At 50.4% G+C, this 27,059-nt stretch overlaps 2 protein-coding genes across 3 annotated transcripts; both read right to left on the bottom strand.

Annotated features, from left to right (window-relative positions):
• Positions 1–4,335: 4,335 nt before the first annotated feature.
• On the bottom strand, positions 4,336–12,074 carry RCN3 (reticulocalbin 3). Its single transcript, XM_030851877.3, has 7 exons — positions 11,912–12,074; positions 11,251–11,498; positions 9,180–9,382; positions 7,679–7,851; positions 6,887–6,947; positions 5,139–5,338; positions 4,336–4,890 (listed from the first exon to the last, which is right to left on the bottom strand). The coding sequence occupies exons 2-7, from the start codon at positions 11,490–11,492 to the stop codon at positions 4,783–4,785; spliced, it is 987 nt and encodes a 328-aa protein (XP_030707737.1). The 5' UTR covers positions 11,493–11,498; positions 11,912–12,074; the 3' UTR covers positions 4,336–4,782.
• Positions 12,075–12,436: 362 nt separating this feature from the next.
• On the bottom strand, positions 12,437–21,701 carry FCGRT (Fc gamma receptor and transporter). Of its 2 annotated transcripts, none has more exons than XM_060289332.2 (7): positions 21,588–21,701; positions 21,092–21,178; positions 20,500–20,793; positions 20,102–20,377; positions 14,144–14,413; positions 13,295–13,411; positions 12,437–12,919 (listed from the first exon to the last, which is right to left on the bottom strand). In XM_060289332.2, exons 2-7 carry the CDS (start codon positions 21,162–21,164, stop codon positions 12,840–12,842), a joined length of 1,110 nt encoding a protein of 369 aa, XP_060145315.1. In that variant the 5' UTR covers positions 21,165–21,178; positions 21,588–21,701; the 3' UTR covers positions 12,437–12,839. The 2 variants fall into 2 exon arrangements, with proteins under 2 accessions (XP_060145315.1, XP_060145317.1); XM_060289334.2 differs by having other exon boundaries at positions 20,500–20,751; positions 21,588–21,700.
• Between the last annotated feature and the right edge of the window lie 5,358 nt (positions 21,702–27,059).

Raw genomic sequence — 27,059 nt, forward strand, 5'->3', positions numbered from 1 at the left:
CCGCGTACGGAAAAAAAAAAAAAAAAAAAAGATAAAATTGGAGGATTCTGGCTCAAAAAAAAAAAAAGCATTGGGCTTCCCTGGTGGCGCTGCGGTTGAGAGTCCGCCTGCCGATTCAGGGGACACGGGTTCGTGCCCCGGTCCAGGAAGATCCCACGTGCCGCGGAGCGGCTGCGCCCATGAGCCATGGCCGCTGTGCCTGTGCGTCCGGAGCCTGTGCTCCGCAACGGGAGAGGCCACAACAGTGAGAGGCCCGCGTACCGCAAAAAAAAAAAAAAAAAAAAAAAAAAGCATTAAGAGAAACAAGAAAGGTTATTATCTGCTATCATTTCCATTAGAAGTAAAACAAGTTGTGCATTTTTTGCTTAATTCTGTGTAAATTCTCCCTGAGAAAAACACTGGCTGCCAGAAGAGGCGACCTTAGTGGAAGGAAGGCTTTGGTTTTAGTATCATCATATGTATTTAGAATTTTGTATCCTACGAGTATATTGCCAAAATTTAAAATGTGCAAAAGATTAAAAAAAAACAGCAAACCTGGGGAGAGACACTAAGAGTGACCGGGTGCTGAGCAGCTATTTATCATACGTTTCTCCATAAAAATAATTTGTTGCTATGTATGAGTATTATTTTGATTTAAAAAAAATGTTTTCAAACATGCAGCCCTCAGAGAGCTACAAATTTGCCCTACTCCTTCCTAAACCAATTCTCCACAGTCCGCCACTAGGGGGCAGTATGTCATCATGTTTATAATTAAAAGCTTTGAGTCACACTTGGATTAAAATTCCAACCCTCCCACAGATAACAATTATAAACTCTGGATAAAACAAAACAGTTACTGTCAAGATCTTATCCCAAGTTAAATTAGTCTCTTGACATATTTTAGCAATGCTTCTTGTTAATGTATGATTCATTTTCTGGGTTTTTTCCTGTTTATTGTGGTCTCCAGGAGGAATGGACTTTCCAATTAATTTGCAGGGCTTTAGATACCTGTTTGGTTATACTGGAGACAAAAGCAGGTCCATTGTCACTTTGAAGGGTGTAAGACAATCTAATCTGGGAATAATATCCTTAAGGAGAGCTTTCACCACTTCAGAGGCTTTTTCTGTCCAGGTGGGATATGCTTCCACCCATTCTGAACGTGTCCACAAACACCAGCAGGTATCTGAAATTTCCTGCAGCTTGAAGCATTTGAGTTAAGTCTATTTGCTGATCTTCGGTAGGGCAGGTTCCTTTGTGTTGAGTCCCCCTCACTCCTTTTCTTGCTGTACGACAGATGTTCCCTTGGGTTTTTATTACCATAAAGTGACAACTGTCTGACTTTTCCCGCCCTAATGTAGTAGCACAAATGCTTGCACCTAGAGGATTTCATCATTCTTCCCTGTTTCTCCACAGAATAACCACAGAGCCATTCAAAGGCAACCATAAAACCATGAATAGCGAGGAAGCATCTCTAACCATTAAAAGGATGCCTGTTGGCCTTGGCCTCCACCAACCAGGCTGAATTCTGGGATGGGCCTCTCAGTGATTTTAGGAACCAAGTGGAACCTTTCTCTTCTCCCTGGGAATGTCCCACTTCTGGACAAGAACAGACAGGTGTTTGTGTGTGTGTGTGTCTGTGTTCCTTTCCTTCATTTGACATCAATCTGTAAATGAAAAAATGGTACCAAAACAAAATGAAATGAAAAACCCCTAACAACAAACAAAAACCTAAAGAAACCCTCAAGTTTGGTCACGGGATTTTACATATCACAAGAGCCATCAACTCAACCCTCACGCAACGCGACTCCTTGGAGAGCTGTTGGATCCAGACCAACAACACAGGAGACTGCAGGCAACGGAATTAACACCACAGCAAGGGTGACGTTACATGGGGCACAGGGTCCCAAGATAACCCTCCCTAGCCCTCTCGTGGAGATCTTAACAGGTACTGTGGCCACACATTGTTACCATGAAATATCATCTTCCTCTCAGTCATGGATTAATAGCTGTAATCAGATCACCTACCCAAAATACACCCCAGAGGACTTTCTTTAGGGATAGTAGAAACATTCCCCAATTTTTTTTTTTTTTTTTTTTTGCGGTACGCGGGCCTCTCACTGCTGTGGCCTCTCCCGTTGCAGAGCACAGGCTCCGGACGTGCAGGCTCAGCGGCCATGGCTCACGGGCCCAGCCGCTCCGCGGCATGTGGGATCTTCCCGGACCGGGGCACGAACCCGTGTCCCCTGCGTCGGCAGGCGGACTCCCAACCACTGCGCCACCAGGGAAGCCCCATTCCCCAATTTTTAAAGACAGAAATACAAGACAAACAAAACACAAACAGTGCACACAAACGCCAGCATCCAAAGAAACAAACGATCCCGTTCACAAATCGGGGAAAAGTCCAGCTGTTATTGCCTCTCTCCAACAGGGTACCCCCGCTCAAATACAAAACAAACGGGCTTATTCCGGAGGAAAAAGCCCCAAGGGGAGGAAAAAGTTTCCGGCTGTACACGCCAGAACTACTTACCCTGCTGTATGGAGCCTGTCGGCTCCCACAGGTCAATTTCTTGCTCCCACTGCCAAGCGGTGGGTCAGATGGTGCCGCTTTGGGGAATTTTGAAGGGAAGATCCTCAGGACAAGCGGTCCCGGCAGCTGCTAGGGCCTTACCCGAAAATTCCCCAACCGGGGCTGGTTGGCCATGAGCTGCTGCAAGGCTCCTGGCCGGCTTTGCAAAAATTGGTACTACTTGCCCCACGTCAGGCCAGTAAATCCAGAGATGAGTCCTTGGGGCAAAGAATAGTGACTTCATCCACAAAGCCAGCACACTGAGAAGATGGTGCACCAGCATCTCAAAGAACCATCTTCCCCGAGTTAGAATTCAGGCTCCTTTTATACTAAAAGGGGAGAGGGAACGTCCTGGTTCCGGGTCAGACTCAGGAGGTGTTAATTTCTTCCTTCCCTCAGCCATTCACAGGTGGGCCTGGTCAGGAGGTTTCCCTTGAGCTAAACAAAGGTGTTTTAGCTTAATGCTCGTCACCTGGGAGGCAGGGTTCCCCGAGATGGGTTATTATGTATGATTTAAGCTTAAAGGCAAAATCCCTTTAGTGATTAACTTGTAATAGAATACAAAAGTTCTTCCCTATTACAAAATGAGTGGACAGTAGCGAGTTCCCAGTTTTCCCTACTATTAACATCTTGCACTAGTGTGGCACTGTTATAATTGGTAAATCAGTATTGATACATCATTATTAGCTAAAGTGTATAGACATATTAGGGTTCACTCTTTTTTTTTTTTTGGAAGTATAGTTGGTTTACAATGTTGTGTTAGTTTCTGGTGTACAGCAAAGTGATCCAGCTGTATATATATTCTTTTTCAGGTTCTTTTCCATTATAGGTCATTATAAGATACTGACTATAGTTCCCTGTGCTATACAGTAGGTCCTTGTTGTTTATCTATTTTATATATAGTACTGTGTATCTGCTAATCCCAAACTCCTAATTTATCCCTCCCCCCACTTTCCCCTTTGGTAACCATAAGTTTTTCTGTGTCTGTGGGTCTGTTTCTGTTTTGTAAATAAGTTCATTTGTATAATTTTTTAGATTTCACATATAAGTGAGATAATATAATATTTGTCTTTGGCTTAGATCACTTAGTATGATAATCTCTGGGTCCATCCATGTCGCTGCAAATGGCATTATTTCATTCTTTTTTATGACTGGGTAGTATTCCATTGTATACATGTACCTCATCTTCTTTATCCATTCATCTGTCGATGGACATTTAGGTTGTTTCCATGTCTTGGCTGTTGTAAATAGTGCTGCAATGAACATTGGGGTGCATGTATCTTTTCGAATTAGTTTTCTCCGGTTACATGCCCAGGAGTGGGATTGCTGGATCATATGGTAGTTCTATTTTCAGTTTTTTGAGGCACCTCTATACTCTTTTCCATTGGCTGCACCAATTTACATTCACACCAGCTGTGTAGGAAGGTTCCCTTCTCTCCACACCCCCTCCAGCATTTATTATTTGTGGACTTTTTAATGATGGCCATTCTGACTGGTAGCATGAGGTGGTACCTCATTGTGGTTTTGATTTGCATTTCTCCAATAATTAGTGATGCTGAGCATCTTTTCATGTGCCTGTTGGCCACTGAATGTCTTCTTTGGAGAAATGTCTATTTAGGTCTTCTGCCCTCTAGTTTTATTTTTTGTTTCCAGGGACGACCTCAAACCCTGCCCAACCCCCAGAGCTCCCTCTTCAAATGCCTTGTCCCCTCCTTCAGCCCACAGCCCCCCAACTCCCAGCATGTTCCTCTCCCAGCCACAGCCCCCAAGGCCCCTGTTACCCCCTCAGGGAGACACACAGATGGGGCCCCAGCACTAGATTTTATTGCTTCCCTGGCAGAGAGGAGGCATCCTTTGGGCAAGTGCTGGGGGCAAGTTCGGGGCACCTGGGGGAGTGTTTCTCGTCTCTGTGGTGTGAGGCTCAGATTCGGAGCTGGGGGTTAGTGGAGGCTCTTACAGACTGAGCTTGGCGTAGGGGGCCTTGGTCTGGGCGGGGAGACTGCCAGTGAGAAGTGGATGGTCCCTCACTTTGGGTCTGTGAGCCCTTGGGGGGATCTGGGGGGGCTGCGATGTCTCAGGGAGAGAAGTTGACCCTGTGGGTCCATGAGAGCCCAGGAGCAGGGGGACACCGGAGGCTGTGTCCGCATCCTTCAGGGCCGGACAGGGGGCCCTGGCCACTGGGGCCCTTCTGCGGGTCAGCCCATGGGGCGACAAGGCTGCAGTGGGCACGCTGGGGCTCAGAGCTCATCGTGGTGACGTGTCAGGTCCTCGCCATAGTTGGTGGCCTGGCTGCCCACGAACATGTTCCAGTTGTCCAGGATCTCAGCCTTGCTCAGACGCCCGTCCTGAGAGGGGGTCAGAGGTCAGCGGGATGCCACGGGGCCCTGCCTGTGAGACTCCTCCCTGGAGCCAAGTATGGCTCCCATGGTCTCCGTCCCCCTCTCCCTGAGTCTCTGTTCCTGCTTTTCTCCCTCCCCAACTCCATCTTTGTCCCTCTTTCTTTCTCCAGCCAAATAGGGACCCCAAAGTCCCAGGCCCACGTTTTGGTCATTTCTGCCCACCGGGCCAGCATCATCCCCCTGCGCCCCTGCACCTTGTCTGTGTCACTCTCGTGCAGCAAGTGGTTGGCCTCCACCAGCGGCTGGTCCTGGGCAGGGGGCAGCACCCAGTGGCCCACCTCACTCCCATCCAGCTTCCCGTCCTTGTTCAGATCGCGGAAGTCCCGGAACTGTTCCCGCTCCGTCTGCACCCAGGCTGGCTCCTCCTCCCCGGGCTCTGCCGAGTACAGATCCGCTGGGGTTGGGGGGTGAGAGGGGGCGACATCAGGGGCAGTTCCTGGGGCCTCCCAGCCTGGCCCTGACACTCCTGGAGCCCGGAACCTCGGACCACCCACTTCACTTTCCTTCACCTCAGTTTCCTCTTCTGTTAAATGGAATTGATAACAAACCCGACTTGCAGGTGATCGTTATGCTGCAGGTGAAATTGGCTTCATTGATTGGTCATGGGATTGATTGAATCATCCATCCATTTGATCGACACACGCATGAGACAGAGTGTGCGCTGTGTGGTGCAGTGCCTCGCACATAGGGGGCACCCATAGTGGGAGATCCTCTATAGCCACACTTTGAACAGCTCACCACACCCAGAACATCCCTGGAGATGCTAGGAGCCTCTCCTTTGTTGCAATTATTTGTAAATGTTTGAAAAGCTCTTCACCCCAAGGGCCCACAGATACATTCGGAAGACATTACAACCTGACAAGTCTTTTTATACCAGACACAAAGCCACCATAATGAGGACAGAATGCCTTCCTCTACTCCGGGGCCAGGGCAGGGGGCTGTCACAGGGAGGGATGGCCTCAAAGATGGAACAGGTGTGCCAGGCACACAATTACCCACTTAGCCTTCAGCCTTGCTTTTTTTTTTTTTTAATGGTCTTACGTCTTTTTTTTTTTTTTTTTGCTATGCTGTGCGTCTTGCGAGATCTTAGTTCCCCGACCAGGAACTGAACCTGTGGCCATGGCAGTGAAGGCACCGAGTCCTAACCACTGGACTGCCAGGGAAGTCCCTGGAGTTCTTTCTGACCAAAAAGAGAGAGAGAGACTTCTATCTTCTTCAGAAAAAAATAAATGATGCTTAAATTGAAATGTCTTGCCTATGGGTTTGTTCCATAAAAGCATTCTATAAAGCAATGTTTTCAAACTTTAAAGACTTCCACGTTTAATAGCCTCCCTTCAACCAAATTCTTTGTACCCCTGAGGACAGGGACAGAGGCAGAACCAATGGGGAACTGGGGGGTGTCTTGAGGGCTCCCCGACATCCTGAATAACAGGAGATGCAGGATTTGCTGTGTAAATGCAGGCTCAAGACAATTTCCCTGACATCCTATCCCAACCAAACACAGCTCCTGAGCCCTGATTTTGTAGAAACTCCACACTTTCCCAGGAACGGACCTTCTCTGTGATATTCTCTGCTCTATCCTCGACCACCAACATGCAGTAGGTGCTTGATAAATGTTTCCTGGCCCGGCACACAGTAGGTGCTTGATAAATGCTTTTGCGGTCTGGCAAACAGAAGGGACTCAATAAATGCTTCCTGAGCCTGGCACACAAAGGGTGTTTGATAAAGATTTGTTGGGCCCAGGAAATATATGTGCTCAGTAAATGTTCCTTAGGCCTGGCCCACAGTGGATACTCAGTAAATGTTGGGTGGATGGATGGACCCAGGCAGCAACCCTGCCCCACTTCAGAGAGCCTTCGCTCTAATGGCTGATATATATCAGCTGCCACCCATGCTTGGGAGAGGACAGGCCTCCTTGGGAAGAGAATCAGGTCCCACTCACCGATGTACTCGTCCACTTGCACATAGCCGTCTTTGTTCTTGTCCAGATCCTCCAGGGTTTCCTGGGGAGAAAGAGGCATCAGGGCTGAGAAAATGCAGAAACAAAGGAAAACAGTCAAACAGAACAAAATATTATTAGTTTAGTCATTAAGCATAGTCAAGGACCCTTTAGTTCCTCTTCAAGGGCTATAGATAATATTCTGAGCCATGTCCTTTGAGCTGTCTTATAGGTACTGAAACCCCACTGGGTGGAAGAAGTTAACTACACCTGGCATGGGCAGGGGGTACAGGAGAAATCTCTGGACTTTCCACTCAATTTTGCTGTGAACCTAAAATGGCTCTAGCAATTAAAGTCTAATGGAAAAAAAAAGAAAAGAGAGAAGAGAAAAAAATCCTGCCACTCTAAAATAGAGACAGAGTTGGCAAAAAAAAAAAAAAAAATATATATATATATATATATATATATATAAAGTAATAGAAGATGGGGGGCCAGCAGGAATGGCCTCAGAGTGGACACTGCATGTCTGGGGTTGGGATTTTCCTGGGGTTCAGCCAGGATGGGGGCTATCTAAGGCACTGCTGGGGGATGTGGTTTTCTGAAGGCAGGCTGGGTGCCTGGACCCCAGATGTGAGCACAGAAAGGGGGAGGCCAGATCAGGAGAGATTAGATACTGGGGGGGTGAAGGGTGGGCACTGGAGCCCCGAAGGTAAGTGCTGGGAGGCTAGTCCTGGCATCAGAAGCCTGGGTCCCGGGAGGGAGGTGGGAAGCAGCGTTCCTCAGGCCCCCACTCACAGCAATCACGATGTCCCGCATGTGAGGGAACTCCTCAGGATGCAAAAAGGCCGTCAGCTCTTCCCGAGTGGCCATTGAGTCCCCATCCTGGTCAGCCACCCGGAAACGCCGCTCGTCCCGAGCCAGCATCTTCTTGTAGGTCTCTGCGTCCTCCACATCGTGAAATTCTTCACCTGGGGAAGGAGGGATCTTGGTGGGATGTGCTTTAAGACAAAGGGATCTGAGACTTCCCTGGTGGTCCAGTGGTTAAGACTCCACCTTCCAATGCAGGGGACTCGGGTTCAATCCCTGGTCTGGGAACTGAGGTTCCACATGAAGCAGGGTGTGGCCAAAAATTAAAAAAAAAAAAAAAAGACAAAGGAATCTAACTCTGGGGAGTCAGGGCAGGGAGACCTCCACCGAAATAATAATAATTAATAGTAGCTACCTTGTAGTGAGAGCTTATTATGTGCTAAGCTCTTTATCTACAAAATTGCAATTAATTCTCACAAAAAGCAAGCAAAATGAGTTATTTTGTAGTAGTTGTTGTTGGGGGTTTTTTTTGGCTGCACCGAGCAGCTTGTAGGATCTTAGTTCCCCGACCAGGAATTGAACCCGCACGGTTGGCAGTGAAAGCACGAAGCCCTAACCATTGGACCTCCAGGGAATTCCGTTTTTTCATTTATTCTTACTTTATGAAGGAGAAAGCTGACTGTCAGAGAGAGGAAATAACTTGCCCAAGGTCACGCAGCCAGGAAGGATGGACTTTGAGTTGATACTGGCCCACTGGGCCCTGAAGTCACGCTCTGGTGCAGTATACTGACTCAGCTTGCTGGACACAGAGGAGGGGAAGGACATTTTCAACAAAGGGAACAGTATGTGCAGAGTGTAGAGGTTTGAAGAGCACTGTGAGTTCGGGGAAACTGCAGAAGATCCATTTAGCTGGGGCAGAAAATGCAGAAAAACGATGGTGGATGGTTGGGCGAGACTGGGCTGAGGAGCTAAGACTCTCTCCTGGGGACCCTGGGGAGCCATGGGGGGCTGTGAGCAGGGGAAGGTCAAGGTCAGCTCTGAGTGTGGGAAGATCCCTCTGGGTGTATGCGAGGGACAGGCTGGAGGCGGAGGCTGGGTTGAGGGTCCAGGAGGGAGTGGATAAGAGCCGTGGGGGGCCGAGGACTGGGGCATGGGGTTGGAGAGGAGGGAATCCAGAGGCAGAGGAGGAATAAATGGCTTGGGGCTCTCAGGATGAGAGGTCAGAGATCAAAGGTCAGGCCGATAGGGCTTAGGAGGTAGATGTCCCTGGTCAAGGATCTGAAGTTCCCCAGTGGATGTCAGAACGAGAAACCAGAGATAAAGGGTTGGGGGTTTCAGGGTGATGGGGTTCTAGAAGTGGGTAGACCCTGGTCAAGGGTCGGAGGTCAAAGGTCATGAATCTGGTTAACGGGCTTAACGTTCTCAGGATGAAGGTGTCAAAAAGGTCCGGGTCATGGTGTGTGTGGGGAGCAGGGGTCGGTTCGCGTACCCGGCTCGTAGTGGCCGTAGGTGGCGTTGCGCAGCTCCTCCCAACCCACACGCCCGTCGCGGTCTGTGTCGTACGTGTTCCAGGCTGCGCTCACTGAGTCCCGTATGTGCCGCTGCTGCGTGTGTGCGATCCACGCGCGGAGCTCGGCCAGCGACACCCAGCCGTCCCCGTCCCCGGCGCGGTCCATGCGGTCCACGATGCGCCTGCGAGCCGGGGCGGGGCACACGTCAGTCTCGGGCCCCGCCGACCCCCGGGTCCCGCCTTCTTCCAGGAACTCGAGACACACCCCCACATAGGGCTGAAAATGTTGTCCCTGAGTCGCCAGCAAATTGGGAGGAGGCGCCTGTCAATCCCGGTACCACGCCCTCCTCAGGGCTCTGCCCCCCCTTAATCCAGGGTCCGCTCCCAGAGGCAATAACGCCCTTTCCGAGACGCGGCGGGCCTGTGGCTGGCACTGCGGTCCACGACATGCTCGCTTGGGGAAAGGACCTATGACAATCCAGGGTCTCACTCTCCACTCTGGCCTGCACGTGCTCCATCTCTAGCTTGAACGAGCTGGGGAGGGGGGCAGGGGGCAGGGAGTCACACCGTGCCCCTCGCCCGCAGATTCCCTGTCCCAAGACTCACTCTGAACTCCGATTGCCACGGCTACAGACTCTCCAGACCTCTTGCCGTCTCAGGCCCCGCCCCCTTCCCCTGGCTCTGCCAGTCTACAGAACCTCTAGCCCCTCTAGCCCCGGCCTCTGCTCGGCCCCCTCCCGGGCTGCGAGCGTCAATTTCAGGCCCGTATCCCTGCAGCCCCGAGGTATGCTGCGACTCGCCCCTTTTCTCTAGTCTTTCCCAGCCGTTATCAGGCTTTGCCCCAACCATCAGCCCCAACACTGCAGGCTCGGCTTCCACCCGTTCCTCCCCGTGCTCCAGCCTGATCCTGTACACCTCCATGTCACATGTCAAGCCCTTTTAGGCCCCCACCTCATGCCCCGTCTCTCGAGCCACGCCTCTCGGCTCCCAGGTCCCATCCCTCTCCCCTGGCAATGCCCCGTCATTGGTCTGTGTTCTCGCCCAAGCGCTAACACAGGCCACGTGGAGCCCTTCTTCCTGTCACCGTCCCGAAATCCCCGCAAACCAGTCCCCAGAATTGAATTTGAGATGGCCCTGCCCAGGTCGCTGATCCCTTCCTCCCGCGCTAGGCTGTCTCTGCTCTGTTTCGTAGGGGTCCGGCTACCCTGAGGTTCCAGCGGTGGTTAAGAGTTTGGGCTCTAGAGCCAGACATTTAGGTTCAAATCCTGCCACCTCTTCTTGCTGGCTGTGTGACCGTGGGCAAGTCACTTACCCTGTCTGTGCCTTAGTTTCCCCCTCTGTAAAATGGGGATAAATAACAGAACATACCTCATAATCCGTGTGGGGATTAAACGACTTAAATCTCGTAAAGCACTTTGAACAGCTCCAGGCATTGTATTATGTGTAAGTCTATCACTGCTTTTCCTCCCCCGTCCTTTCTACACCCAACCCCATCCATGCACAATATCCCAGCCAGCAGACCTGGCCACCACCGCTATCTCCACCCTGAATCTGGTGACCCTAGTCTCTTCTCTCCCACCTGGAAGACTGCAGTCACTTCCTCACTGGGCTCCCTGCTTCTTGCTCGCTATAGTCTGTGCCCTGCATGGCAAGAGGGATCCTGTTAAAGCCTAAGTCAGCTCACGTCCTCCTTCTGCTCAGAGCCATCCCACAGCCCTTATCTCACTCAGAGAAAAGCTTAAAACTTCACTGTGGCCCCAAAGGCCCTGCACAACCTGACCCCTTTGTTCTCTCTGCCACTACCTTCTACTCTCTCCCTCCACTCACTGGGTTCCAGTCACATAGGTCTCACTGTTCTTCAGACACATCAGGCACATCAGGCCCGATTCTGCTTCAGGGCCTTTGCACTTACAGTTCCCTCTGCCTGGAATGCTATTCCCCCATACACCCACGTGTCTCATATATTACCCTCTCATCGAGGCCTCCCCTGACCTCCTCCCTCTTTAGAATTACAACCCTGAATCCTCCTCCCCCTCCATCTCTCTCCTACCCCAGACGGGCTTGGCTTTCCTCTGGGGTGAGTTGGTCGAATTCCTTGGCCACTTCTCGTCCCAGAAAAGCCTCATGATCATATTGGAAGTTCCCGTGAGCGTCATCATGAGTGGCCTCGCTCAGGGGGGCCGCGTGGTGCACCCTCCCCTGGCCATGAGGGCCGGCGTCAGGGGATGGCTTTCCCTGGGCTCCGCGCCTGAGCAGCAACAGCAGCAGCAGAAGTGACGGTTGCCACATCATCAGTCCCTGAGGAGTGGTGGAGGCTAGGAGTCAGGGGTCACAGAGAACAGGACAGAGACGAGACAGGAGGATGGGGATGGGGGAGCCTAGGACAGGACAGAGAGTTGGTAGCTGGCTGCAAAGTTTTGAGCTCAAGAAGGGACAGGAAGGGGAGAAGGGAGGCGGGGTTCTCTGAGGTTAAGCCAGCTGTGGGGACCGAATCCTCTGAGGAAGTCCCAGAGGCGTACCAGGGCCGCAAGTGGGGAGGATTCAAGCGGGAGACGTGGCGCAATTCCCAAGCATAGTTCAGGGCGGGGTCGTGGCCAGAAAGAAATCATGCAGGCCCCCGGGCATCGCTTTCAGCTTGGTCCCCAATCCTCCACCCAAGTGGACCCGAACCGTCCTCGCTGGGCAGGGCAGCCGCCCCCGCCTCCCTTTACCCGGTCAGGCAGCTTCACTTCGCTCTCTAAATTCCACTCCGAGTTCTCCAAAAAGATGCCCAATTTGGCTGCTCTCCAGCCAGGCCCCGCCTCCTGCAGCGCAGAGGCCCGCCCTCCTACCAATGAGCGCTCTTGAGGGCCTCATGGGGCGGGGCCGATGAGAGCTGGGCGGGCCAAGGGCGCCCCTCGCCACGTCCACAAAGGAAAGAGCAGCCCCTTGAGGTTCGCCCCGCCCCTTCCCAGGGCTGGCGGGGTGGGCAACACCGGAGTGACACGGCCGGGGGAACTACAACTCCTGGCAGGCGTCGGGGCGCCGTGCCCGACCACCTGCAGTTGTTCTAGCTCCAAAGCCTCACGGGAAGTGTAGTTTTATCTTCCCCTTTGTCCGCAAGTTTTAGGAAGGAAGGGAAGCAAGAAGCCTGAGGAGGCTTTCCTTTCCCTCAAGGAGGGAATAACTCTTCCGTTCCTCCAAGGAGTCAGGTCAGACTCCAAGCCAAGAATTCCTCAAAATGCCGGGCACAAACATCCAGTAATTATTTGTGAAATTTATTAAAAATATATGACTTGGTATATAAAATTGGTAGATTCCACGATGGCAACAAATTAGCCTCAGGAGAGATTTGAAGCCCAAGGCTTACACCATTTATTCCCCCCACAATTTCCTAAAAAGTTGAAACGATGAGAACACAATGATTCGGGCCCAAACCCATGTTATATGTGGAGGTGGAAGAGAGCCATATATATCAGGAGGGGAAACTGAGGCAGGCCACAGAAGGAGAAATTCAGAGGGCAGACATCGGGCTCCTTCTGGAGGCTCAGAAATACCAGGATTCCAGGAGGTCTCACAGCATGAAAAGGACCTGACTACATTAGCTGGTAGCAGCCAGGATGGGGGACGATCCGCAGTCACTGCGAATGCATTTATATCCTAAGATTCAGCTTCCTTGGACAGGCCAGGAGTGGGTAGGAGGGCCCCTACATCGTCCCCACGGAAAGAGATCCAAGGGTCTGAGGAAAGAGGGAAGGGGGAGAGATTAGAATCTTTGAAATCCTCTGGGTCTCTGACTTCCCCTCGTGTGTGTGTGTGTGTGTGTGTGTGTGTGTGTGTGTGTGTGTGTGTGTGTGTGTGTGTGTGTGTGTGTGTGTGTGTGTGTGTGTGTGTGTGTGTGTGTGTGTGTGTGTGTGTTTCTCAGTCTCTGTCTTACCCTGTGGGTTTCTATACGCTCTGAGTCTCTGTTTCACCCCTCCAGTTTTCTGTCCCCACCACTCTCTGGGTCTCTGTCCCTCTCTGTCTAGACCTCTGTCCCCCCAGGAATGTGTCTCCCTCTTTTTGGGGGATCTCTGTCCCTCTCTCTGAGGCACTTCCCTCTTCCTGTCCCACACCTGGCAGCCCCTTCCTCATCCTCCTCCACAGAAGAGCTCCTCCTGCAGCCACTGTCATGAGCAGTAAGAAGCCGATGACGATTCCAACCACTGGCACCGAGGACTTGGCTGGTGATTCTGCAGCCAGAGAATGTTGTGATATATTTAATGGACCCTCCAGCACATCTGAGTCAGGACAGGGGACTGGGGGTTCTCAGTCCCTCCCAAGCTCAGAGATCCCAGCACCAAGTTTTGGGGGAGTGGAAAGGCCACTCACATGATGTTCTAGGTCTAGAAAGCCCCCAGGTTGTATGTAAGAACCAGCCATAGCAAGAGGGGTCTCAGTCACTCTGGTCAAGAGACCTGTAGCAGCAGGGTGGGTGGTGTTCCAAATTGGAGAGGAGGGGTGGGCACAGAGCAGTAGAACATCAGACTCATAGAGGATTGGCAGCAGCAGACAACGAACGGTCAGACTCCATGAAGACTAGCAGCAGCAGGACGGAAGGTGGTCAGACTTAGGGAGGACTTTCCATAGTGGTTAATGGGTGGCCCGACTCAATGAGGCCGGCAGCAGCAGGACGGAAGGTGGTCAGAATTAGGGAGGACTTTCCATAGTGGTTAATGGGTGGCCCGACTCAATGAGGCCAGCAGCAGCAGGATGAAAGGCACTCAGACTTGGGGAGGCAAGCAACACAGGACAAAAGGCTGTCAGGCTTTGGAAGAACTGGCAGTGGTGAGGCAGAAAACAGTCAGACGCAAGAAGAACTAGCAGCAGTGGAGTGGAAGGTGGTCAGACTCAGGAAGGACTGCTGCAGTAGAGGGAGAAAAGGCAAGCAGAAGCAAGGAGCATCACCCCCAGCGGGACCTCACCCAGCTCCACAGTGAGGGGCTGGGCCAGCCCGGCATGCTGCACCACGCAGCAGTAGTGGTGCTCGTCGCCACTCTTGACTGTCAGTGATGACCAGGCGTGGAAGGAGCCATCGCCGTTGGGGCCAATGTCACCCTCACCAGAGCCAGCTGCCATCCCATTCCGTAAGAATCGCAGCTGCAGCTCAGGTGGGTAGAAGGAGAAGGCGCTGCAGGTGAGCACAGAAAAGCCAGGGCTGCCCGGTCGGGCCTTCAGGCGCATGGAGGGTGGCTCTGCAGACAAAGAGGCAGACAGGCCTAAGTCCCAGGCCCATGAACCCCCAAGGCCAGGCCCAGGGTTGGAGAGGGACATAGAGAGGACTCGATTCCTTCCACTCTATCCAGGAGGCCCCACCACGTGACCTGCGACTTCCTGAGCCTAGAGAATATAATGGTAAAGGGGGAAGGGCCTTCCCAGGGGTACAGAGACCCAACCTGTCCACCATGAGGGTATCCATCTCTCACCCAGTCCTTCCTACAATGACACATACTGAGCATCTACCATGTGATGTGCCCGGCACTCTTCTAGGCACTGGGGATACAGCAGTGAACAAGGCAGACAAAAGTCCCTGTACTCATGGAGCTTGTGTTCTAATGAGGGGAGAGAGACGATTATTTGTGTACATGTAAATAAAATGGAAAGAGTTTATGAAAGTGTGATGAGGGAAAATAAGACAGACCCAACAGTCATTCAAAAGATAGTAAGAGAGGGACTTCCCTGGTGGCGCAGTGGTTAAGAATCCATCTGCCAATGCATGGGACATGGGTTCGATCCCTGGTCCGGGAAGATCCTGCATGCCACGGAGCAACTAAACCCATGTGCCACAACTACTGAGCCTGCATTCTAGAGCCCGCGAGCCACAACTACTGAGCCCGCGTGTTGCAACTACTGAAGCCCACGCACCTAGAGCCCATGCTCTGCAACAAGAGGAGCCACCGCAATGAGAAACCCGCGCACCACAATGAAGAGTAGCCCTCGCTTGCTACAACAGGAGAAAGCCCGTGTGCAGCAACGAAAACCCAACACAGCCAAAAAAAGAAAGAAAAGATAGTAAGAGGATATGAAAAATTTCATGGGCTTCCCTGGTGGCGCAGTGGTTGAGAGTCTGCCTGCCGATGCTGGGGACACGGGTTCGTGCCCTGGTCCGGGAAGATCCCACATGCCACGGAGCGGCTGGGCCCGTGAGCCATGGCCGCTGAGCCTGCGCGTCCAGAGCCTGTGCTCCGCAGCGGGAGAGGCCACAACAGTGAGAGGCCCGCGTACCACAAAAAAAAAAAAAAAAAAAAGAATTCATGCCAGCGCATTTGAAATTTAAATGACCTGGACAAATTCCTGAGAAACACAACCTTCTCAAACTGACACAAAAAGAAGTTTTACAATTGAATAGTAATCCTGTAACTATTTAAAATTTTTAATCAATAATTTAAAACTTTTCTACAAATAAAATTCCAGGTCCAAGGCCTTCCCTAGTGGCGCAGTGGTTAAGACTCTGCGCTCCCAATGCAGGGGCCCCGGGTTTGATCCCTGGTCAGGGAAATCGATCCCATATGTATGCCACAACCAAGAGTTCTTCCCAACTAAGACCCAGCGCAACCAAATAAATAAATAAAATAAATATTTTAAAAATAAATAAATAAATAGAACAACCTTCTTTAAAAAAGAAAATCCAGGTCTGGATGACATAATTAATGAACTATACAAAACAACTAAGGAAGAAATATACCACTTTTTTTTTTTTTTTCGGTCGCGGGCCTCTCACTGTTGTGGCCTCTCCCGTTGCGGAGCACAGGCTCCGGATGCGCAGGCTCAGCGGCCATGGCTCACGGGCCTACCCGCTCTGTGGCATGTGGGATCTTCCCGGACTGGGGCACGAACCCGTGTCCCCTGCATCGGCAGGCGGACTGTCAACCGCTGCGTCACCAGGGAAGCCGGAAATATACCACTCTTACACAAATTTTTCCAGGGAACAGAAAAAGAAGAAACCATTCCCAGAACATTTTATGAAGCCAATGTACCTTAATAACAAAACCTCACAAGGACATAACAAGAAAGGGAATTTAAGGCCAATATCACTCATGTAAATACACTCAAAGTCTCTAAAAATATTAGAAAATAGAATCAAGCAACTTATATAAAGGATAACACATTATGATCAAGTGAAGTTTATTCCAGGAATTCAAGGTTGGTTTAACATTTGAAAGTCAGCTAATACAACTCACTACGTTAGAATAAAAGGGACAAAGCAAATGGTCACTTGATAAAATTCAGCACCATTCAAAATAAAAAAATAAAACAGAAAAACTCTTAGAAAATGGGCAGAAGACCTAAATAGACATTTCACCAAGGAAGACATACAGATGGCCAAGAGGCACATGAAAAGATGCTCAACATCACTAATCATTAGAGAAATGCAAATCAAAACTACAGTGAGGTATCACCTCACGCCCAGTCAGAATGGCCATCATCAAAAAATCTGGAAACAATAAATGCTGGAGAGGGTGTGGTGAAAAGGGAACCCTCCTGTACTGTTGGGGTAGGAATGTAAATTGATACAGCCACTATGGAGAACAGTATGGAGGTTCCTTAAAACACTGAAAATAGAACTACCATATGACCCAGCAATCCCACTACTGAGCATATACCCTGAAAAAACCATAATTCAAAAAGAGACAATGTACCACAATGTTCATTGCAGCACTACTTACAGTAGCCAGGACATGGAACCAACCTAAATGTCCATCGACAGATGAATGGATAAAGAAGATGCGGCACATGTATACAATGGAATATTACTCAGCCATAGAAAGAAACGAAATCGAGTTATTTGAAGTGAGGCGGATGGACCTAGAGTCCGGCATACAGAGTGAAGTAAGTCAGAAAGAGAAAAACAAATACCGTATGCTAACACATATATATGGAATCTAAAAAAAAAAAAAAAATGGTAGCGATGAACCTAATTGCAGGGCAGGAATAAAGAGGTAGACATAGAAAATGAACTTGAGGACTTGGGGTGGGAGGGGCAAACTGGGGCAAAGTGAGAGTAACATGACATATATACACTACCGAATGTAAAATAGTTGGCTGGTGGGAAGTAGCAGCATAGCACAGGGAGATCGGCTCAGCTCAGTGCTTTGCGATGACCTAGAGGGGTGGGATAGGAAGGATGGAGGGAGGCTCAAGAGGGAGGGGATATGGGAACATGTGTATGCATATGGCTGATTCACTTTGTTGTGCAATAGGAACTAACACAGTATTGTGAAGCAATTATACTCCAATAAAGATCTATTAAAGAAAAAAATATTGAGGGCTTCCCTGATGGCGCAGTGGTTAAGAATCCTCCTGCCAATGCAGGTGACACGGGTTCGATCCCTGGCCCGGGAAGATGCCACATGCCACGGAGCAACTGAGCCCTTGCGCTACAACTCCTGAGCCTGTGCTCTAGAGCCCGTGAGCCACAACTACTGAAGCCTATGTGCCTAGAGGCCATGCTCTGCAACAAGAGAAGCCACCGCAATGAGAAGCCCACGCACCACAACGAAGAGTAGCCTCCGCTCACCGCAACTAGAGAAAGCCCGCGCACAGCAACGAAGACCCAACACAGCCAAAAATAAAAACAAATAAATAAATAAATTTATATATTTTTTAAATTGAAAGAAAAAAAAACTCTTAGCAAACTAGGAGTTGGAGGAAACTTCCTTAATTCATCAAAGGGCATCAACATAAAAATCTATAACTAACATAATACTTAATAGTAAAACGCTGAATGCTTTCCCTGTGAGTTTGAGACTACAAGATGTTCATTATCACCACTCTATTCAACATTGTACTGGGGATCCTAAGATAAGAAAAATAAATAAAATTTACTAAAACTAGAAAAGAAAATAAATAAAACATGTCAAATATGACATGATCCGAAAGAATCTAGGAAAAATTAATAGCAGTAAGTGAATTCAGCAAAGTTTCTGAATACAAGGAAAATATATAAAACTCAATAGTATTTCTATAAACCAATAGTATTTCTATAAACTACAAACTATAAGAAAATGAAACTTTTAGAATTACCATTTACAGAAGCATCAAAAAATGTCTAATACTTAGGGAAAAAAATCTAACCAAAGGGGTGTAAGACCTCTACACTGAAAACTACAAAATATTACGGAGAGAAAATAAAGGATATCTAAACAAGTAGAGGGATATACTGTATTCATGGATTCGAAAACTTAATATTGTTAAGGTGTCAATTCTCCCCAAACTAATCTATAGATACAACTCAATCACTATTGAAATCCCAACAGAATTTTTGGCAGAAATTGACAAGCAGAAATGTATCTAGAGATGCAAATGACATGGCATAATCAAGGCAATAAAACTGAAGAACTTAACTGCTAGATATCAAAACTTTCTATAAAGCTACATTAATCAAGAGAGTGAGGTATTGGCTGAATTTCAGTCCAATAATCAGTGGACTAGAAGAGAGAGACAAAAAAAAAAAGAAAGAAAGGAAGAGAGGGACTTCCTTTGCTGTCCAGCACAGGTTCGATACCTGGTTGGGGAAATAGGATCCCACAGGCCGTGCAGCACGGCCAAAATAAAAAATTAATTAATTGAGGGGACTACCCTGGTGGTCCAGTGGTGAAGACTCCATGCTCCCAAGGCAGGGGACCCGGGTTCGATCCCTGGTCAGGGAACTAGATCCCGCATGCCACAACTAAAGATCCCTCGTGCCGCAACTAAGACCCAGCACAGCCAAATAAATAAATAAATGTTTTTTTTTTTAAAGTTAAAAAATTAATTGAGCCATGTATTTTAGGTAAGTAAGTCACACCTCAATAAAAAACAAAACAAAACAAAACAAAAAAAAGAAAGATGCTATAATGAATGAATGGACAAAACAGTGGCATGAGAGATAATAATGGGGGTGGGATGGTACTTCCTAGCCAGGGTGGTCAGGGAGGGCCCTGCTGAAGAGCTGACATCCAAGGTCAAACCTCAAGCATGAGAAGGACCCAGTCATGGTTGGATCCCAAGGAAGAGAATCAAAAGCAGAGCGAACAGCAGATGCAAAGGCCCTGAGGAAGGAAAGAACCTGACATATTGGAGGAAAGGGAGAAGGCCACTGTCGTTGGGCGTATTGTGAAATTACAGTGGTGGAAGGCAGCCAGACCATGAGGAGCTTGCAGGCCTTGGAACAGAATCTGGATTTTAGTCTAAGACTAGTGGGGATCTATGGGACAGTTTTAAGCACTGGTGGGATGGGAGTTCATTTATGTTTTTAAAACATTCTTCTGGCTGCTAGGTGGAGGACTGCCTACATTGAGGGCCGAGATGGAAGTAGGAATTGCACTGTGGGGGAGGCTGAGGACAAGACAGCTGTAACTACAGCCCTTAAGTTCCCCTGCCGTGTGTGTAATTATAGCTCAGAGTGACATACGCTGTGTGTAACAGAGGTCACACAAGATCTTGTGGGTGTCCAAAAGAGGCAAGCGAAAGCCTCATGGGCCAGAGTGGAACCTGACACCGGTGGCATCCGGCACCAGTGCAACTGGCAAAGGTGAAGAAATGGGAGGCCTGGTGTGAGCTGAAGGGGCTCCGGGTGATTCTGTCTGGCCAAATGGAGCAGATGGAGAAACGTGAGGCTGAGGAGAGGGACAGAGGCCATGCCACATGGCGTCTCAATGCCCGGCTGAGGGGCCTGAGCTGTGCCCCAAGGGCTCTAGGAGCCACAGGAGGGCCGTGTGCAGGAGAGGGGCAGGGGCAGCTTGGGGTGGAGAAAGACCCTCTGGGACATGATTGCAGGAAAGCGGGGTAGACTGAAGCCTGGAGGCTGGAGAGGAGAGGCTGGGGAAGAAGGTGAGGCCTTGGGCAGGGCTGTGGGGATGAAGGGGTCCGTGGGCGTCAGGACTCTCAGCGGGGTTGCTCACCCTTCCACTCCAGGTTGCCTCGGCCCCTCTCCAGATGCCCCAGCAGCCGGTGGGGGCAGGAGTAGAGCAGGAAGGTCTTCTCCTTGTTGACTGCCTCGGGCTGCTGCGTCCACTTGATACTGATGGTCTGGGACTCAGGCCAGTCCCCATCCCAGGTGCCCAGCTTGGGGTCAAACATCATGAACTCCTCGCCATTCAGGGCAAACTTGGCCACAGGCACCGAGACATTGTCAGGGCCCAACTCACAGCCCAACAGGCCCTGCAGGGTGTAGGGACCTGGGATGCCCAAACACAGATGAGCAGGGCCCAGGAGCAGGGGCCTTGGTCCCCTCCTCCCTCAGACCCAGGATCCAGGCCCCAGCACCGTCCATCCTCAGACTCAGGAGTTCCAGTCTCACCTCCTTCCCCTAAAACTTGGAGAGCTTCGAGGAAGAGCTTCTCCTTGCTCCTCAGGTCTGTGGTCTCTTTCTCCCAATACCAGGACACCTGGCTTTCCCAGACCCAAGCGCCGTAGGGCTCAGCCTCAGCCCGCAGGTTATTGTAGCTCAGGTACTGCTGTGGACCCAGCCAGCCCGACACCCAGAAGGCAGGAGTCCCCGAGGCGGGGGCGGACACGGCCGTGAAGTGGTACAGGAGGGAGCGATGGCTCTCTGCCGGAGACACAGGTGAAGAGAGCAGATGGGCCGGGGTACCTAGATGGGAGCAGGACAGACACCCCGAGAGAGAAAAGACCCCACCGCAGATAGAGGGGCCGGAACCTGAGAGGAGGGCCAGACCCAGAGAGAGGGACAGAGACCCAGTAAGAAGAGGACAGGTGTTTCCCAGACACACCGCCAGAGGGAGGAGATCGTGAGAAACGAAGTCAAATGAGGCAAAGAAGGAAGCGCCTGGCTCGAGTGGGACCACAGATTTCGCTTCCTTTGCTCTTTTCCCGGAGGGCGCCACCTCCCTCGTCCGCGGCAGCCCCGGCGCCCCCCCGAGCCCCCTCACCTGCACTCAACGTCCCAGGCAGGAGGACGAGCAGCAGACCGAGCCCCCAGGGCTGAGGCCGGCGGACCCGCATCCTCAATGGGAGACCTGGGGCGGGAGCGGGCGCGTGACTCCTCCGGACCCCCGCCCCGCCCCTCCCTCCCTCCCCCAGCTCCCGCTCGGCTCCCCTCGGCCACCCCGCGCGCCAGCGACTGCAGGTGGAGGGGTTCGATCCCGGAGGATGACAACAAGGCCCTCCTCCTCGATGAACTTTCACCCCTTAATTGGATCCGAGCTGGTTAATTAGTTACAGAGCCTGGATAGGCTGAGAGTCCTCGCTCGGAGTTCGGCCCCGCCTCCTCCTCCTCCCTCAGACCCGCGGGTCCCGGCCCCCCCCTCCGCGCCCCTCCTCCCTCAAACCCCAAAGTCCAGATCCCGGGCTCCCTCCTCCCTGAGACCCTGGAGTCCGGGCGCCCGGCCCTCTCCACCCTCGGTCTTGGGCCCCAGCTCTGCTCACGGCAGCCACGATCCCTTCCCTCCTGCGGCCCCAGCTGGCTCCCGTGACTAGAGACCCTAGTTCCTCTCTCACATCCTGCCCGGAGACGGCTCCTCGACTCCAGGAATATCCAACCCCGCCCCCCAGCTGCAGGGCACACCCCGGGCCCTGGGCCCAGCCTGAGTGTTGGTCTCTGCCTCTCTCTAGAAACTTGTGTCTTTTTTTTTTTTTTTTCTCTATCTGTTGCTTTTCTTATCTTGAGGGTGTCAGCCACCCAGCAAATTCATGACGAAGTTGGGAATCAACATTATCGGAGTCCCAAACTGGGAGGTCTGTGTGCGTCCCCTTCTTAGGTCGCTGTCTATCCCCACCACCCCCAACGCCCGTCACTAGCTCCTGCTGTGATAAAAGTCCTCCAGATACTTCCACACTTCCTCCTTCCAACCCCTCCCCCAAGGGGCCCCTTAAAGTGCGCCTGCAGTTCTTTAATATCTTCTGATATGACCTCAATAACGCACAGACCCAGTATACTCTATCATGCTTCGGGGCACCCTCCAACCACCCACCGGCAGCCCACACTCCTGCTATAATGCTCCCATTCATTTGTTTTACTGTGGTAAAGTGCACAAAACAAAGGAGTTACTATTGGTTACATTTCGTGCATTCACAATGTTGTGCAACCATCACCGCTATCTAGTTCCAGAACTTTTTCATCACCCCAAAGGGGACCCTAGAGACGTTAAGGGGCCCCTGCTCCCCCCAGCCCCTGGCAACCACAAATTTACTTTCTCTCTCTATGGATTTTGCCTATTCTGGACGTTTCAGATGAATGGAATCCTACAATATTGTGGCATTTTGTGTCTGGCTTTTCATTTAGCATACTGTTTTTGTTTGTTTTTGGTCGCGCTGCACGGCTTGTGGAAGATCTCAGTGAAAGCACGGAGCCCTAACCACTGGACGGCCAGGGAATGCCCCAGAAGATTGTTTTCAAGATTTATCCACATGGTAGCCTGTATCAGGACTTCGTTCCTTCTTATGGGGGGATAGTTTTTTTTTTTTTTTTTGAATTTTACTTTATTTTTTATACAGCAGGTTCTTATTAGTTACCTATTTTGTATATATTAGCGTATATATGTCAATCCCAATCTCCCAATTCATCAGGTGGATAGTATTCTATTGTAGGGACTGACCACATTTCATTCATTCATTCATCAACTGACGGACATTTAGGTTGTTTCCACTGTTTGGCTATTGTGAATAATGCTGCTGTGAACATTTGTGTACAAGTTTTTTGTTTTGTTTTGTTTTTGCATAGCTGTATTCAATTCTTTTGGGTATATACCCAGGAGTGGACTTGCTAGGTGGTCATATGATGTATTAGTCAGGGTTTTCTGGAGGAACAGAATCAACAGGATATATATATATATATATATATACACACATATATAAAGAGACTTGGTATAAGGAATTGGCGCACGTGATTGTGGAGACTTGGTGAGTTCAAAATCTGATAGGGATGGCCGGCAGGCTGGGGACTCTGGAAAGAGTTACATTTCAAGTCTAAAGGCAGGCAGTCTGGAAAACCAAGAAGAGTTCATCTTGCAGATGAAATCCAAAGGCAGTCTGCTCTCAGAGTTCCCCTTTGCTTGCTGGGGGGAGGGGAGTTTTCCACCTTCAACTGATTGGATGAGGCCCACCCACATTTTGAAGAGTGGTCGGCTTTACTCAGAGCCCGCTGATTTCTGTGTAAATCTCATCCCAAACACCCTCACAGAAACATCCAGAGTAATGTTGGACCAAACAACCGGGCACTGTGGCCCAGCCAAGTTGACACATGGGTTAAACGATGACAGATGGTAAATCTATGTTCAACTAAGTGAGGGACCTCTGTTCATTTCATGACTCTCCCTGGGTCCTGCTAGAATATCCACTAAGATCCACCCTGATGCTGAAGGATCCCGCTTTCATGTCCCATGAGTCCTAAAATACCTTGGGGAACTTGCCATGCCCAACCGTCACCTCTACGTCCCTTGGGATCCAGCTGTCTCCGGAGCACCATTCCAGCCCCTGGGCTCTCATTTTAAAGGCCCTCAGGACCCTACTCTGATGTTCCTTGGACCGCTTCGCCACCAGAGAAGTCCCTGGTTATCCATTTTAAATAAAGCAGTGTGTACATTTCAATCCCACACTCCCTAACTGTCCCTTCCCCCCACCCTTCCCCCCGGTAACCTAAGTCTGTGAGTCTGATTCTGTTTTGTAAATAAGTTCACTTGTATCATTTATTTTTAGATTCTGCCTGTAAGAGATATCATACCATATTTCTCTTTCTCTGTCTGACTTACTTCACTCAGTATGACAATCTCTAGGTCCATCCATGTTGCATGTGGCATTATTTCATTCTTTTTAACGGCTGTGTAATATTCCATTGTATATATGTACCGCATCTTCTTTAACCATTCCTCTGTTAATGGACATAACTAATTTTAACGCTGGTGTCCCTGGAGTTCTCCTGGACCATCACCAGAGGCCACTACCATGCCCCTGGGTCTCTGAAAATCTCAGGCTCCCACCCCCAAGCTCCTTGGGTCCCAGATAGTATCCTGAGACCCAGTGATAGAGTCTTCAGGAGGCTACACCAACATCCCACAGAGTTGGCCACGCCATCCCTGAATCCTGCTAAATCAGTCCTGAGCCCTCAGCAGAACAATTGCTGTGACCCACTCAGGAACGGCCACAAAGTGCCCTCAGCCCCAGGCTCGCTCCCTGCTGCCGAACCTGAGCGAATCCTTCAGGTTCTGTCAGAAAGCTGAGCGGGGCTCCCCAGGCCCACTCCTGGGTTCTCTCTATTACTATCTCTCACCAGGCCCTGCCCTATCCAGAACCTCCCCATGAAAGACAGATAGACACAGAGAGATGGATAGATAGGTAGGTAGGTAAGGAGGTAGATAGATGATAGATAGAAAAATAGGCAGATAGGTTGGTAGGCAGGCAGTCAGGCAGACAGACAGACCGACGGACAGATGGATGCTAGAAAAATAGAGACAGACGGACAAAACAGACGGACAAATAGGTAGGTAGGCAGGTAGACAGATAGACAGACAGATAGAAAAATAGAAACAGGGACTTCCCTGGTGGTGCAGTGGTTAAGAATCCGCCCAACAATGCAGGGGACACGGGTTCCATCCCTGGTCCGGGAAGATTCCACATGCTGTGGAGCAAATAAGCCCGTGGGCCACAACTACTGAGCCCACGTGCCACAACTACTGAAGCCCACATACATAGAGCCCGTGCTCCGCAACAAGAGAAGCCACCGCAATGAGAAGCCTGTGCACCTCAATGAAGAGTAGCCCCCCTCTCCGCAACTAGAGAAAGTCCAGGCACAGCAACAAAGACCCAATGCCACCAAAAAAAAAAAAAAAAAAAGAAAGAAAAGAAAAGAAAAACAGAAACAATTAGACAGACTCTCTAGGACATTCTATAACATCCCTACCAGGCAAGAAACTTTCCGCATTTCCCAGGAACTTGCTGTTGTGGCCCCTCATCCAGCTGGATTGCTGCTCCCTCATCCTGAGACCCCACTAAAAAAGGACCCTCAGGGAATTCCCTGGCAGTCCAGTGGTTAGGACTCTGCGCTTTCACTGCCGTGGCCCGGGGTGGATCCCTGGTTGGGGAATCCCACAAGCTGCCTGGTGCGACCTAAGAATAAAAAAAAGGACTTCCCTGGTGGCGCGGTGGTTAAGAATCCCCCTGCCAATGCAGGCGACACGGGTTTGAGCCCTGGTGCAGGAAGATCCTACATGCCGCGGAGCAACTAAGCCTGTGTGCCACAGCTACTGAGCCTGCGCTATACAGCCCGCAAGCCACAACTACTGAGCCCGTGCTCTGCAACAAGAGAAGCCACCGCAGTGAGAGTAGCCCCCGCTCACCACAACTAGAGAAAGCCTGTGCGCAGCAACGAAGACCCAATGCAGCCATAAGTAAATAAATAAATAAATAAAATTAAAAATAAATAAATAAAATAAAAATTTAAAAATAGTTTTTAAAAAAAGGGCCCTCAGGTCCTGCTACACGCTCTGTGTATCCCCTTTTGATACCCTGAGTCCTACTCCAATGGCTCACACAGCCTGTAGGATTCTCCTCTATTGCCTAGGACCCTAAAATAATGCCACCAGAGCCCTGATGACAAGCCCTTGGGTTCCTGTCACTATGCTCCCAGGACCCAAGTACATTGCCCCTGGGGGCCTTGCCAGTGGTCCCAGGTCCATCTGTGATGCTCACATCCCTCTGCAGCTCCTGCTTTACCCAGCCCTGGGTTGTTCCTCTAGGTGTCCTCAATCCTACTACAATGTCCCATTGGTGTCACTTCAACACCTCTCAGGACCCCTAATCTACCTGTCCTGCCAAAAAGTCCTTTGGTTCCTGTTAACACGTCCCCAGGATCCTGCAATACTCCCACTGCATGCTCAGAAGGTCCCCTGGATCCTGCTAAAATATGTCTAGTCTTCCCTCATGTGGCCTTGAGGGTCACCAAAATGAACTTGGGGTGTCCTCTCTAAGCCCTAGGGGCCCTGCCAGGACCCTATTAGAATGCCTCTAGCCTTACCATGAAGTGTGTTTTTTGGGGTCACGCTGTGCAGCATGCCAGATCTCAGTTCCCCGACCAGGGATTGAACCCATGCCCCCTGCAGTGGAAGCTTGGAGTCCTAACCACTGGACCGCCAGGGAAGTCCCACCAGGAAGTCTTTAGGGTCCTGCTAGAACATACCAAGGGCCTGCTATTCTGTGTTCTATGGCGCTCTGGGAAAATTCCCACAGGCTTTTATCCATGCGTCCTGGGATCCTGCATCAGTGGCCGTCCACAGTGGGTCTAGAATGTTGTATTAGTGTCCTATGGCTGCTGTAACCGATCACCACAGACTTAGTGGCTTAAAATAACACAAACATGTTCTTACAGTTCTGGAGGTCAGACATCTAAAATGGGTCCGCAAGACTATTCCTTCTGGAGGCTCCAGGGAAGAATCCATTTCTTTGCCTTTTCCAGCTGCTAGAGGTCGCCTGCATTCCTTGGCTTGTGGCCCCTTCCTCCATCTTCAAAGCCAGCACCTTCTCTCCTCTCTGACTTCTGTGGTCCTCCTTACAACTCTCTGACTCTGATCCTCTGCCTCCCTCTTATAAGGACCCTTGTGATGACATTGGTCCCACCTGGATAATCCAAGATCATCTCTGCATCCTGAATTTAATCACATCTGCAAAGTCCCTTTTATCATACAAGGTCACATAATCACAGGTTTTGGAGGATTAGGGCACAGACATCTTTGAGGGATCCTTATCCAGCCTACCACGGTCAAGGTCATGGAAGGTGCCCTCCCGTGCCCCTGCTGTAAAGTCCCCATTCTGACCTCCTCTCCCTCCTGTTAGAATGGTCTCAGGGTTTAGCCATGAGGCCTCTCAGAGGTCGGCCTGAACATTCCCCATAATGTCCCTCCTTCCTGC

Source organism: Globicephala melas, chromosome 19 (genome assembly GCF_963455315.2).
Source record: "Globicephala melas chromosome 19, mGloMel1.2, whole genome shotgun sequence".
Lineage (NCBI taxonomy): Eukaryota > Metazoa > Chordata > Mammalia > Artiodactyla > Delphinidae > Globicephala > Globicephala melas.

Coding starts and splice junctions, on each gene's coding strand:
- RCN3 (XM_030851877.3), bottom strand. CDS start 11,492: ATGATGTGGCAACCGTCACTTCTGCTGCTGCTGTTGCTGCTCAGGCGC. Junction 9,383..11,250: donor GAAAGCCAAGCCCGTCTGGG/GTAGGAGAGAGA, acceptor CCCGGCTCGCAG/GCGCATCGTGGACCGCATGG. Junction 4,891..5,138: donor ACGAGAGTGACACAGACAAG/GTGCAGGGGCGC, acceptor ACCCCCTCTCAG/GACGGGCGTCTGAGCAAGGC.
- FCGRT (XM_060289332.2), bottom strand. CDS start 21,164: ATGCGGGTCCGCCGGCCTCAGCCCTGGGGGCTCGGTCTGCTGCTCGTC. Junction 14,414..20,101: donor AGGCAACCTGGAGTGGAAGG/GTGAGCAACCCC, acceptor CTTTGTCTGCAG/AGCCACCCTCCATGCGCCTG. Junction 12,920..13,294: donor GATGAGGAAGGGGCTGCCAG/GTGTGGGACAGG, acceptor CTCTTTCCTCAG/ACCCTTGGATCTCTTTCCGT.